The sequence below is a fragment of the Palaemon carinicauda genome, chromosome 4, assembly GCF_036898095.1.
Source record: "Palaemon carinicauda isolate YSFRI2023 chromosome 4, ASM3689809v2, whole genome shotgun sequence".
NCBI classification, from domain to species: Eukaryota; Metazoa; Arthropoda; class Malacostraca; order Decapoda; family Palaemonidae; genus Palaemon; species Palaemon carinicauda.
Window position 1 is genome coordinate 87,627,737 of NC_090728.1, and position 12,107 is coordinate 87,639,843.

Sequence of the window (12,107 nt, forward strand, 5' to 3'; positions counted from 1 at the left end):
ACGATCCGAGGAAAGTTGCCTCATCCTTAAATTTCTATGGATTTCGAACATCTTCGCTAATACACTGGCTGGAAATCTTCCAGAGTTTTCTTTCGTCACTATGCGAAGCAAGTGGAGCAACTGAAGAGGTCTGTGGTAGCAGTGGGTAGTGTCGTTAAACCTGCTGTTTAACTCTGCGAGGAACAGTGGATTTAATTGGGACGATTAATTCCGGGGTGAGTGTGTAGTTCCGAATTGTTCTACAAACTAAGTGTTAGGGCACTAGGGTGCCCACATTGACTGTTCCATATTCAAAGGTGAACCTAGCATAAGTGCAGACATGTGTGCCAAGCGTTTCCAACGCTAATGTAACTGATTAGTAATACAGACTTTTATGATTTTGATACCTCGGTATGTTAAAAGTGGCGCTAATGTTTTCTTTCAGATAAACAAGTTTTCTGTTTACTATCATGCTTATGCTTATTTATTGGTTAGCCTCCTCTTATATATGTATAATTGTTGTTTAACCTGTTTTATTTTATTGATTGTCAATAATCTAGTTCTTGTGAACCTTGCGTCTCCTTCGCCTGTGTCAGTTAACTTGAAATGATTTAGCATTACGTTTACTATGTATATTTATCTGGGATAATTCTAATAGATTGTTCCTTTGTGCAAGCTTTGTTGCATTGGTTTATGCTTTCCCCTAGCAGGAGGACTCCATGCCCTAATGGGACAGTGGCGGATATGCAAGTTTTCCTCCTACCCGGATATAAACCTTTGTCCAATCCAGTAATGAACGGGGAACTGGTCGATATTTCATATTGACTCAGTGGTTCTTTACAAACTATGCTTTACATGATATAGGGTGAGACCACTATATTGGCTTGTCTTTTATGCATACATAGGTATATGTACTCTTCGAGACTTTTCCAGAGTCTAGTATGACTCTTCCCTGTAGGGGGCAGGAAGCACTAACATGGTCTATGGTTAGATGAAAAGATGTATGACGGTAACATCTTAGGTCTCTAGGTCTAGTTGGCCAGGAAATACCTTCGGGGAGTACGGCACGTTTTGAGAATCCACAGATATAGTAATGCTCTGGTATACTTCCATCAGGACGACATGGCTTGAGCCCAAAAAACGGATTTTGAGCGAAGCGAAAAATCTATTTTTGGGTGAGATGGCCATGTCGTCCTGATGGACCCGCCCTTCCCTTTTCTTCTAAAAAGGACTGTAGGTCCCCTCCCTACATACAGTATCTGTAGCACATCGTGTATCGCTACAAGGAATACAGATGGCGCCGTGAGCGGCGCAATGCACGCTTACGAAACGGGAGAGGAGAGATACCTTGCGAGCGGCTCTCCTTTCTTTCTTGTTTTTCGTTTTCTTGCCAATTGACCCCTTCGAAGAGTTAGCTCTGTTCGGGCTGCAGATTGCTATGTGGCGTGTCAAGAATACGTCCTCTGATATTTCGCGATATCCCTGGTTCTTTTATTAGGGATATTCGCTCCAGGAGTTAGAATTCTGGGTACCTTAAGGTAAATTCTCTGGGAATATTACCGTAGTTATATATACCCAAGGAAGCTACCCTTTAGGAACTTCCATCAGGACGACATGGCCATCTCACCCAAAAATAGATTTTTCGCTTCGCTCAAAATCCGTTAATTAGTCACAAGTGTCCATAAGATATACAATTCACAAATAATGACACTTTTAAATTAGCATATATTCTGAATATATGTCAAATGTACACTGGCATTACGAACTTTTGTTTGGTTGACTATGTTGACGATATCCGTTCCAGGTCGTTTAGTAAGAAACCAGGCTTTTTTTTATATATAATTTCAACTTGTTTCACACGTAGCGAATTGTTTTAAGTTATGACAAAGTAAAGGAGGAAAACATTAGCTTTGCAAAATTTGGCCTATATAGAGAGCGTGGTCTTGTAAACTAATACCTTTTACAGTAATATACACTGCAGTATCAGCGAGTGTAATATTAGATAGGAACAAATTTTTTTTTTTTTATATTCTTTTTTTGAAGGTGTCCTGATAACTACAGTAGTATTATGCGTTGTAGGCCTACTTTACTATACCGTAGGTTACCCTTTCCAGTACTCATTCAATTACAAAATGCATATACAGTGAAAAAAACTAAGTTCAAACAATATTAAGTAGTACATAGTGCATTAATCGACAGCGTGTAGGCAATGGGCAGCGCATTGGTATGGTTAGGAGTTATCCTGTAGGTTCTTGCTCTTCATGCTTGTCTCTGTTACTTAACCCATACGAAGAGCGAGGGCTGACTGTGTCTTAAAATCTTTAAAATCCATATCTGAAATACAAGTGAAAGTATGATCTCTTGTAGAAAAATATGTATTTTTCTTTTAATTTTACTAGTTATTAAAGAAAAAATATGCATTATCACTACGGCATCAGTATTAAAGTACTTTACCTCTGTAATTACTTAATTAGTCAATTTTAAAGTTAACGTAAATTTTATAAATAGCTTTTCTCGTCTAATCCTTTTAAATGGTTACTGCCGTAAACAAACCACCAATTTTAATGCGGAAAATTTTTTCTTGGTTTACTGAGTGACGGAGAACAGGGAGTACCTGTCAAGAAGAGTATCTGTCAAGAACTTGAACAGCAGCAGTCTACAGTAGAAGTTCCAGTCATACTTACAGTGGATATAATTTTTTAAGTTATTTAGTGACCTATGGATCTTATCATTTGCATCACGATCATGTGTCACACAAATATGGAATAATTCTTTCAAAATACCATTGGACCCGGACCTGCCAAAGGAGAACCCGCCTACCTATCTCCTAAATTACACTATAAACAAGGTAAGAGAACAGCTATTTTTCTTTGTTTTAAACTGTCCAGATCTTGATTTTTATTCCTGCAGCTTTAATCGATGCTTATGTGATAAGTGTGTTATTACCTATACTTACCGAAATTATACGTACCTTACCTATACTTACCTTACATACTTATTCATACTTCTATTTACTTTGTTTGTTTGTATTTCATTAGTCCATTTACGATTTAATTGTATTGAATTCTGTTTGTTTTTATTATTATCTTGACGTTTTGTTTACTGGGATAGGAATATACTTTACATTTTACTTAGTTTATTTTTGGCCTGTTATTTCATTGGGGTAGTTGCGTCCGATTCTGTTCATACATGAAATCTTAAGATTTCCTCTTGTTTACTATTTCAGATGTGTTTGTATACTTTTGGATTCATTTCATTGGCCTCCGGATGATGCAGCCCAAGTACTCACTTTCTATCCTTATGGTTCTCGTCAAGTGTTTGTTTCTCATTCAGAAGTTTATTTTTGTGATTCGATTATATACATTACAATTAAATTCATTGTAACTTATACTTTATTTAATATACCCTATATTAACTTATAAATTTAATGAGTTTTCTTATCATTAAAATCTGTATAAAAACCTCATTTTTATACATGGCGACCGTGATAGGATCTGGAAGTTGAGTGGGTGGCTGTGTTTCCCGGAGGTAGGTTTAGGGTCCATGGTGATAATTTACATAAAAATTACTTTAATTTACTTTTAGTGATTACTGTTTATACACCTCTGCTTGTATTAGTACTGCTATTTATTGTTTTACTGTGGTCCGTTGTTATTGTTACTTATATATTAGTCAAGATGACCGAACTGAAGAGATTAATAACTTCTCGGAAGTTTGTAAGAAAGTCTGTTACGGAGTCGTTTAATCAACGTGATCAGTTCATCTTACTTGAAGCTTCAGATAAGCTAGCACTTGAGTCTAAGTTGACTGACAACATGGCACGTTTGAAGGATTTGGATCTTCAAATACAGGGTATTAAATGGAGTTCTGAAGAAAACGAAAGTGAACTAATGGAAGAATTGGAGGCCTGTGAAAATTATCAAGACAAACTACGTTCGTCTTTATTTAAGCTCCAATTGCCTGTACCGACTACACCATCACCCCCTACTCCAGCTCTTCCCCTTTTGAAGAGACCAACGGCTCCTTTACCTCGATACTCTGGTCAAGAGAACGAAGACCTAACTAAATTTCTATCTCAGTTTGAGGCAGTTATCAACAGGTATGAATACTCTGACTACGAAAAGCTTTTACTCCTAAAGCAGCAGATAACTGGAAGAGCCTTGGTTTTGATAGATTCCTTGGAGTCTCATAACCAAGGATATAATAAAGCAAAGGAGCTCTTAGAAAAGGCACTTGCTTCTCCAGACGTTCAGAAATTCAGCACCATCAAGCAGCTATCTGAGCTAAACTTGGACAAATGTGATGACCCATTTGAATATGTATCCAAAGTTAAAGGTATAATAGAGAATGTCCATAAGTTGAATGTTACTATTGATTATATTTTGCAATACTTTGTGTGGACAGGTCTGAATGAAAAGTTCAGGGATTTACTGATAAATATTAGTAACCATACATGGCCTTCAATTGAAGAGATTAGTGATAATTTCTTCACTGCCTGCACAAGATACAGTCACCATAAGAAGAAAGTGAAAGTAACTGATCATTCTGTGGATATGGCAATAAATGTGAAATTCACACCAGGGGGAACTAGTGGAGCTACTGCAAAATGTTATCCATGCTCCTTGTGTAGCACAATCCAAGAAAAGGCTAGCCATAACATCAGAGATTGTACGAACTTTATTTCTCCTGTTTCCAAAGTTGAGAAATTGAAGAGTATCGATAGGTGTACTAGATGTGGCCTGGCATCACACTCTACTGAAAAGTGCAGATACAAATTTAGATATCAGTGTGTAAATTGCAAAGGTTTTCATTGGAATTACTTGTGTACTCATCCAGGGGAAAATCTATCCAATGACATTGGTCAAAGGAATCTGGACCTTAACAAGAAAAAGTTCCATGAAAAAAAACAAGGACAAGAAAGACACAAAGGCTAAAACTCCAGCGGAAAGATCCCAGAATAACATTACTACTATTACAGAGGCTTTGAATAACTCAAGTGAGGGAGATACGATTCTTCCAACCTTCACGTGTAACATAAGTGGATCCAATGTGCGTTGTATGAAAGACAGTGGATGTCAATCCAATTTTATATCTGAAGAGTTGGCCAGCAAATTGAATCTACCAGTCATACGAGAGAGTATTAAACTTACTGTGAATAGTATCAATGTCCCTAGAAGTTATGACACCAAAATTGTTGAGGTGGAAATGAAATTTGACAGGGATTCAAGAGTCATTTATGCATTGTGCCTTCCAAATATAAATATTACTTTGAATCTTTCCAAGTTGAACAGAGTTGTAAATGGATTTCTGTCAAAAGGATATAAACTGGCAGATACAAGACTTTTGGATGGTTCAGAAGATATTTCCGATATTCAGCTTATTTTGGGATCAAAATCCAGCTATTGCATACCTGAGACTGAAATTGTATTCGGAGAGAAATCTATATATTCAAGAACTCCTCATGGTGTAGTGTTAAAGGGAGCAATCGAGACTATTTTACATGATCTGCCTTATTTACCATATGCCCCTGAAGTCTCGTCGTCTTCCTACATTTCGATAACTAATAGAACCCCAGACTACCTGCCTTCAGAAGAAGCTAAGTTTTATCAAACCTCTAATATAGATTTTGGTAAAATCGAGATTAGAAATGAATCATTTGTTTTGGAAGGAGAGGATGATGAAGTCAGTGGGTTAGTTGATGTTGAAAAGGATGTACTTGATTCTGTTTGTGACGAAGCATTGGATAGAGAGACTTCAATATACTCTGAAACTGTTGAAATCCATACTCAGTTGGTCAGTTACGTTTTAGAGAAAACTACAAGAAATAGTGAAGGGAGGCTGGTAATGCCAATACTCTGGAACCCTAGAGTTTCTCACCTTTTGGGACATAACTTCAATATATCAAAGAAAATACTGTCGAATTTGCAAAGAAAATTGCAAGGAAATTTAGACGATAAACTGAAGCAGATAGATATGGTATTTAAAGAGCAAGCAGATGCGGGTATAATTGAGAGAATTGAAAATCTTGATAAATTCAAGAAGGAACATCCAGAGTCCAGTTTTATGCCTTTTATGGGCATTTTTAAGCCTGATCGTGAGACCACAAAATGTAGGGTTGTGTTCCTATCCAATTTGGGTGACAAAGGAAGTAAGAATCACAATCAAACTATGCATGCAGGTCCAACATTAAATCAGAAACTCTCCACTTCCATTATCAATTTGAGGTTCTGAAGCAAACTATGTTGCTTTGATATAAAGAAGGCATTCAACAATATAGGTCTTGAGGAAGTCGACCAAAATCGCCTTTGTTTTTTATGGTTTAGAAATCTTGAAGAGGGAGATTTTTCAATTATTGGCTATAAGAATAGTAGACTTCCTTTTGGGCTTAGATGTTCACCTGCATTATTAATGCTTGGGTTATACAAGATATTGATACTGGATTCTACCAATGATTCTTTTCCATTGATGAAACTCAAGTGAACCATTTATCAGTTGTCTTATATGGACAACTGTGCATTTACGGCAGAAACGTCTGAGTGTTTGTTGTGGATGTATACCATGTTGGAGGATATTTTCAGTCCATATAAGTTTTCACTTCAGCAGTTTTTGTCAAATGACATGTCATTACAGAAAGAAATTGACAAAATTCAGGAAACAGAGACTCCGACAAAAAGTAAACTGCTGGGACTTGAGTGGGATCGAATGAGTGATACATTGTCTACAAAACCCATACAACTGGATATAAATTCATCAACAAAAAGACAAGTTTTATCTACTATAGCTTCACAGTTCGATCTTCTTAATTTCAATGGACCTATACTGAATCGAGCCAGATTGTTTCTACACAGATTGCAGTGTAGACCAGAACTAGATTGGGATGAAAAGCTTACTGCTCCTTTGATCAATGAATGGAAGAATGTCTGCAAGCAGGCCAATTCTGCACCTTCTGTAGAGTTCCCACGGAATTTTGGTGCTCGTACTGACAAATATAAATTGGTTGGGTTTGCTGATAGTAGTAAGGTTCTGTTTGGCACTGCAGTGTATCTGTATAACATAAATACAAATAAGATCTACTTTATTTTAGCAAGAAATAAAGTGGTAAGTAAACAATTGGAGTCAAAATCCATACCAAGCTTGGAATTACAAGCTCTTGCTTTAACGGTAGAAACTGTAAAGGATTTGAAGAATGAACTTTCAGGATTTGGTTGCATTGATCCTATTGAGATAGTTGGATGCGAGGTCTACTCTGACAGTTTGGTGGTACTGGCCTGGCTGCAGTCTTACGCCTTGAAACTTGACAAACTACAAAAAAAGCAACCCTTTATACTCAATAGGTTAGAGTATATCAATAAGCTGTGTGAGGATTCTTGTATGAAATTTTCTTTTGTGTCTGGAGAAGATAATCCAGCAGACTGCATCACCAGACCTTTATCATTTAGGCAGCTAATGAAAACAAACTATATAACTGGTCCTAAGTTCATTACAGAGAGCGAAAGCAATGTGATCTGTAGTGACAGCACATTGTCTTTCATCATACCTGGATTATTTGAATCAAAACGAGTGCATAAAGTGGAGACAAATTGTGGTAGTGCTTGTTCACCTCCGCATGTGGGCTCGGAACATCTTTTCCCTTTTAATAGGGTTTCTAGTTTTGAGAAGGCTGTGAGAGTGTATGCGGTGGTTCTTAGGTTCTGCAGCATTTTGAAATCTAAGTTTAAAAGTAAACATCCAGCTCTAGATCTTTTTGAAGTAGAAGATGAAGGCTTTAACTTTTATGATGAAGCTTGTAGGCAGATTATAATCAGGGATCAACATGTTCACTTCCCAGATGTCTTTGATTATTTTCACTCAAAACAGAAGCAGTTGAAGAATCTACCTAACATTGTTGCACAGTTGAACTTGTTTCTTGATTCGGATGGCATGGTGAGGGTAAAAAGTAAATGCCGAAGATTGAAGGAAGTCCAACATCTTAACAAATTCAACTATCCTTTACTAATATCGAAGGACAGTATGTTAGTTCCTCTGATTATAAGGGAATTGCACGTGAAGCTCTCACATGCTGGTTGTTATCCTTTGTTGGCGGAACTTAGAAGAAACTTTTGGATTACCCATATATACTCGGCTGTGAAGAAAGTTCTGTCAAACTGCATTACTTGTAAGAGATTAAATGAGGGGGTAATCAAATTAAATCAAAGTCATTACCCAGAGTTCAGGATTAATCCTGAAAACATACTGTACAGACAGATTTTCATTGATCATATGGGTCCATTTAGAATAAAGAATGATCAAGGAAATACTGTCAAGGTATGGCTGTTATGTATTACGTGTCTGTGGTCCCGGGCTATTAACTTGAAAATTTGTATGGATTTAACTTCAGAGGAATTTATTAGAGCATTACAACTTCATACATATGAATTTGGTATTCCTTCCTTATGTCTGTCTGATTTGGGATCGCAATTCGTTGCTGGTGCAAATCAGATCTCTAGTTTCTTGAGCGATTACGAGACAAATGCATATTTACAGGAACATGGAATTAAATCCTTTAAATTTGAGCAATATTACAAAGGATGTAATCAACTCGGCTTGTTAGTAGAGTCTTGTGTGAAACTAACCAAGCGCTTATTATTTGGAGCAATGCGCAATAATATTCTTCCCCTTCGGGATTTTGATTTTATTGTTCACAAAACTATACATTTGGTGAACAGAAGGCCAATTTCATATAAAGAGTCTCTTAGGGACTCTTCAGGAGAGAGCATTCCAGAAATCATTACCCCAGAGATGTTGATTCATGGCAGAGAATTGGTTTCCATCAATATAATCCCTCAACTACAAGGCCCAACAGATGCCGATCCAGAATTCAATGCAGATCAGATTCCTTCATCATTACTGAAACTACAAAATGTACGACATAATCTTATTAAAATATACAATGAAGAATTTGTTGGGAATCTGATATATCAAACCATGAATAAAAAAGACCGATACAAGCCCGTTCAACATAAAGAACTTAAAGTTGGAGATATAGTACTTTTGAAGGAACCCTTAGCTAAACCCTGTAATTATCCAATGGGACGCATTAAGGAAATTGTAACAAATATAAACAATGAAGTTACGGCTGTGAAAGTCTTTAAAGGGAAAACTGGAGAAATATTAAAACGGCACTCTAGTTCTATAATTCCTCTTTTGTCAGTCCCAAGCGATGATGAGAAACAAGGTGTACCAAACACTAAGAATGTTCATATTGTATCATCACGTCCTAAAAGAAAAGCAGCTATACAGGGGGCTGCCAAAATTCACCAAATTTTGGCTGAATCTGATTAGCCTAGGGATTTTTCATTACTGTTAATATTGTTTTATTTGGATTCCTTGGGTTGTTTTTATTTTTGGGTAATTTTCGTGTAATACATTTACATTACATACTTTTGATTTCATACTAAATCAAAATCTCTCCCCTGGAGTGTAGAAAAATATGTATTTTTCTTTTAATTTTACTAGTTATTAAAGAAAAAATATGCATTATCACTACGGCATCAGTATTAAAGTACTTTACCTCTGTAATTACTTAATTAGTCAATTTTAAAGTTAACGTAAATTTTATAAATAGCTTTTCTCGTCTAATCCTTTTAAATGGTTACTGCCGTAAACAAACCACCAATTCTAATGCGGAAAATTTTTTCTTGGTTTACTGAGTGACGGAGAACAGGGAGTACCTGTCAAGAAGAGTATCTGTCAAGAACTTGAACAGCAGCAGTCTACAGTAGAAGTTCCAGTCATACTTACAGTGGATATAATTTTTTAAGTTATTTAGTGACCTATGGATCTTAGCATTTGCATCACGATCATGTGTCACACAAATATGGAATAATTCTTTCAAAATACCATTGGACCCGGACCTGCCAAAGGAGAACCCGCCTACCTATCTCCTGAATTACACTATAAACAAGGTAAGAGAACAGCTATTTTTCTTTGTTTTAAACTGTCCAGATCTTGATTTTTATTCCTGCAGCTTTAATCGATGCTTATGTGATAAGTGTGTTATTACCTATACTTACCGAAATTATACGTACCTTACCTATACTTACCTTACATACTTATTCATACTTCTATTTACTTTGTTTGTTTGTATTTCATTAGTCCATTTACGATTTAATTGTATTGAATTCTGTTTGTTTTTATTATTATCTTGACGTTTTGTTTACTGGGATAGGAATATACTTTACATTTTACTTAGTTTATTTTTGGCCTGTTATTTCATTGGGGTAGTTGCGTCCGATTCTGTTCATACATGAAATCTTAAGATTTCCTCTTGTTTACTATTTCAGATGTGTTTGTATACTTTTGGATTCATTTCATTGGCCTCCGGATGATGCAGCCCAAGTACTCACTTTCTATCCTTATGGTTCTCGTCAAGTGTTTGTTTCTCATTCAGAAGTTTATTTTTGTGATTCGATTATATACATTACAATTAAATTCATTGTAACTTATACTTTATTTAATATACCCTATATTAACTTATAAATTTAATGAGTTTTCTTATCATTAAAATCTGTATAAAAACCTCATTTTTATACATCTCTAATCCTAGACTGGGTAGGCTTATATGAAGTTGGTCTTAATGTAGTATGCCATAAATAATCAGCTCTGCCTCTTAACTGTAATGATTAGGTTAATTTTTGTGATATTCTACATCTCATCGGATGTCACCAAAATCTTATTTTACATAATAATACTTCTTTATTGTAAGATCTTATCTATTTTTAAAGTTACATTACTGCGATTGCTTATGGTAAGCTCTAGAACGCTTTTATGACTCTTTTACGTCATGTCAACACCATAAATGATACAAACTAGACAAATGACAATTGATACTAAAGGCTCTAGTTTTTCATGAGCATAGATTATAGAGAATTCTTATTTCTTAAATGTAGTTGATACAGAATCAAATGATATTAGTACATATGCTACAGCACTTATTTATAATCCTGTGTAGAACCCTGCTTCACAGCACATGCCAGTGCAAATTTTTATATATTGGAAGCCTTCTAGTTTATTGTTCATTCTTATTAGTACTGCTCAAAGTTTTTGGTGTTGATTTTCTTTATAAAGTAAACAGAATTGGTGAATAAAAAATATTTTTGCTGATGTAAACTGCTTTATGAATCTGTCTTAATTATGGCACTCAGTGTCAAATTCTAGTTAGTTTTACCATAAAGTATGCCTTGTTTTTGGTACCAATGAATGTCAAATATTATAGGAATATAATGATGTGCAATAATCTGATTAAGATTGTCTGTTCATGTGTTATTGCAACATTTATGTGATTTTCCACCTGTAGAATGTTCTAGGATCTTGAACCTAAAGTACAATATCTGCATTTAATTAGGATAAGCTGTACGCATTGGTTTAAATGAGTTTAATGTAACAATTATTAAGGATTAATATAATTATTACTGATTTGGCTGCTAAAAGTTTAATTATGAATGTAATGTGCCTTTGTTTATAGATTTTCTGTAGGTAAACACGAGTCCCGTAACCGAAAGTGGCAAGTTTAAAATTGTTGGTATGTTAACCGGTCTAGTTAAGTTTCCAACATACCATATCATTGTGAAACATAAAAAAGGCATATTATGAAGGCCGGCAACGTTTCATTATACTATAATTTATGCTTGCTATACTTGTCAGCCTACCTAGGTAGGCAGTGTAAGTAGCAATTCGTAGTTTTATTTTGTGAATACTTTGATTTAGCCACATTTTAATGTAAAGATGTATTAGATTTGAATATGTTTCATATTTATAATTTGCATTAGATTGAAGTACTTTTATATTAAACCCTTAGCCTTTTTTGTGATGAATAGGTTAAATTTTGTATAATGAAGACATGACATTATTCACCAGTGACTCTTGTCTTGCTGGTTTTTTGAGGGCTCTTGTTTTAGCATAAAACTCTTTACAATATTTTGCTAAAGGAAGTTGAAGAAATTTTATTATCTATAGTAGGCCAGTAATTGGAATGTATGTTATCTTATATGATACCATGGTGCAAATTGAGCACTAGTTTCTTTCTACTGAACTTCTGTTTGATATTCTTTGAGAATAAGTCACTTATACATTTATGTTACTTTTTTGCA

The 12,107-nt window shown here is 35.3% G+C and overlaps 2 protein-coding genes across 2 annotated transcripts; both read left to right on the forward strand.

The window, feature by feature from the left end:
• Window positions 1–4,830: 4,830 nt before the first annotated feature.
• Window positions 4,831–6,210, forward strand: LOC137639557 (uncharacterized). The gene has a single exon (XM_068371821.1). The coding sequence runs from the start codon at window positions 4,831–4,833 to the stop codon at window positions 6,208–6,210; it is 1,380 nt and encodes a 459-aa protein (XP_068227922.1).
• A 234-nt stretch (window positions 6,211–6,444) lies between these two features.
• Window positions 6,445–11,179, forward strand: LOC137639126 (uncharacterized). Its single transcript, XM_068371438.1, has 2 exons — window positions 6,445–9,923; window positions 10,302–11,179. The coding sequence occupies exon 1, from the start codon at window positions 6,481–6,483 to the stop codon at window positions 9,298–9,300; it is 2,820 nt and encodes a 939-aa protein (XP_068227539.1). The 5' UTR covers window positions 6,445–6,480; the 3' UTR covers window positions 9,301–9,923; window positions 10,302–11,179.
• Window positions 11,180–12,107: the final 928 nt, after the last annotated feature.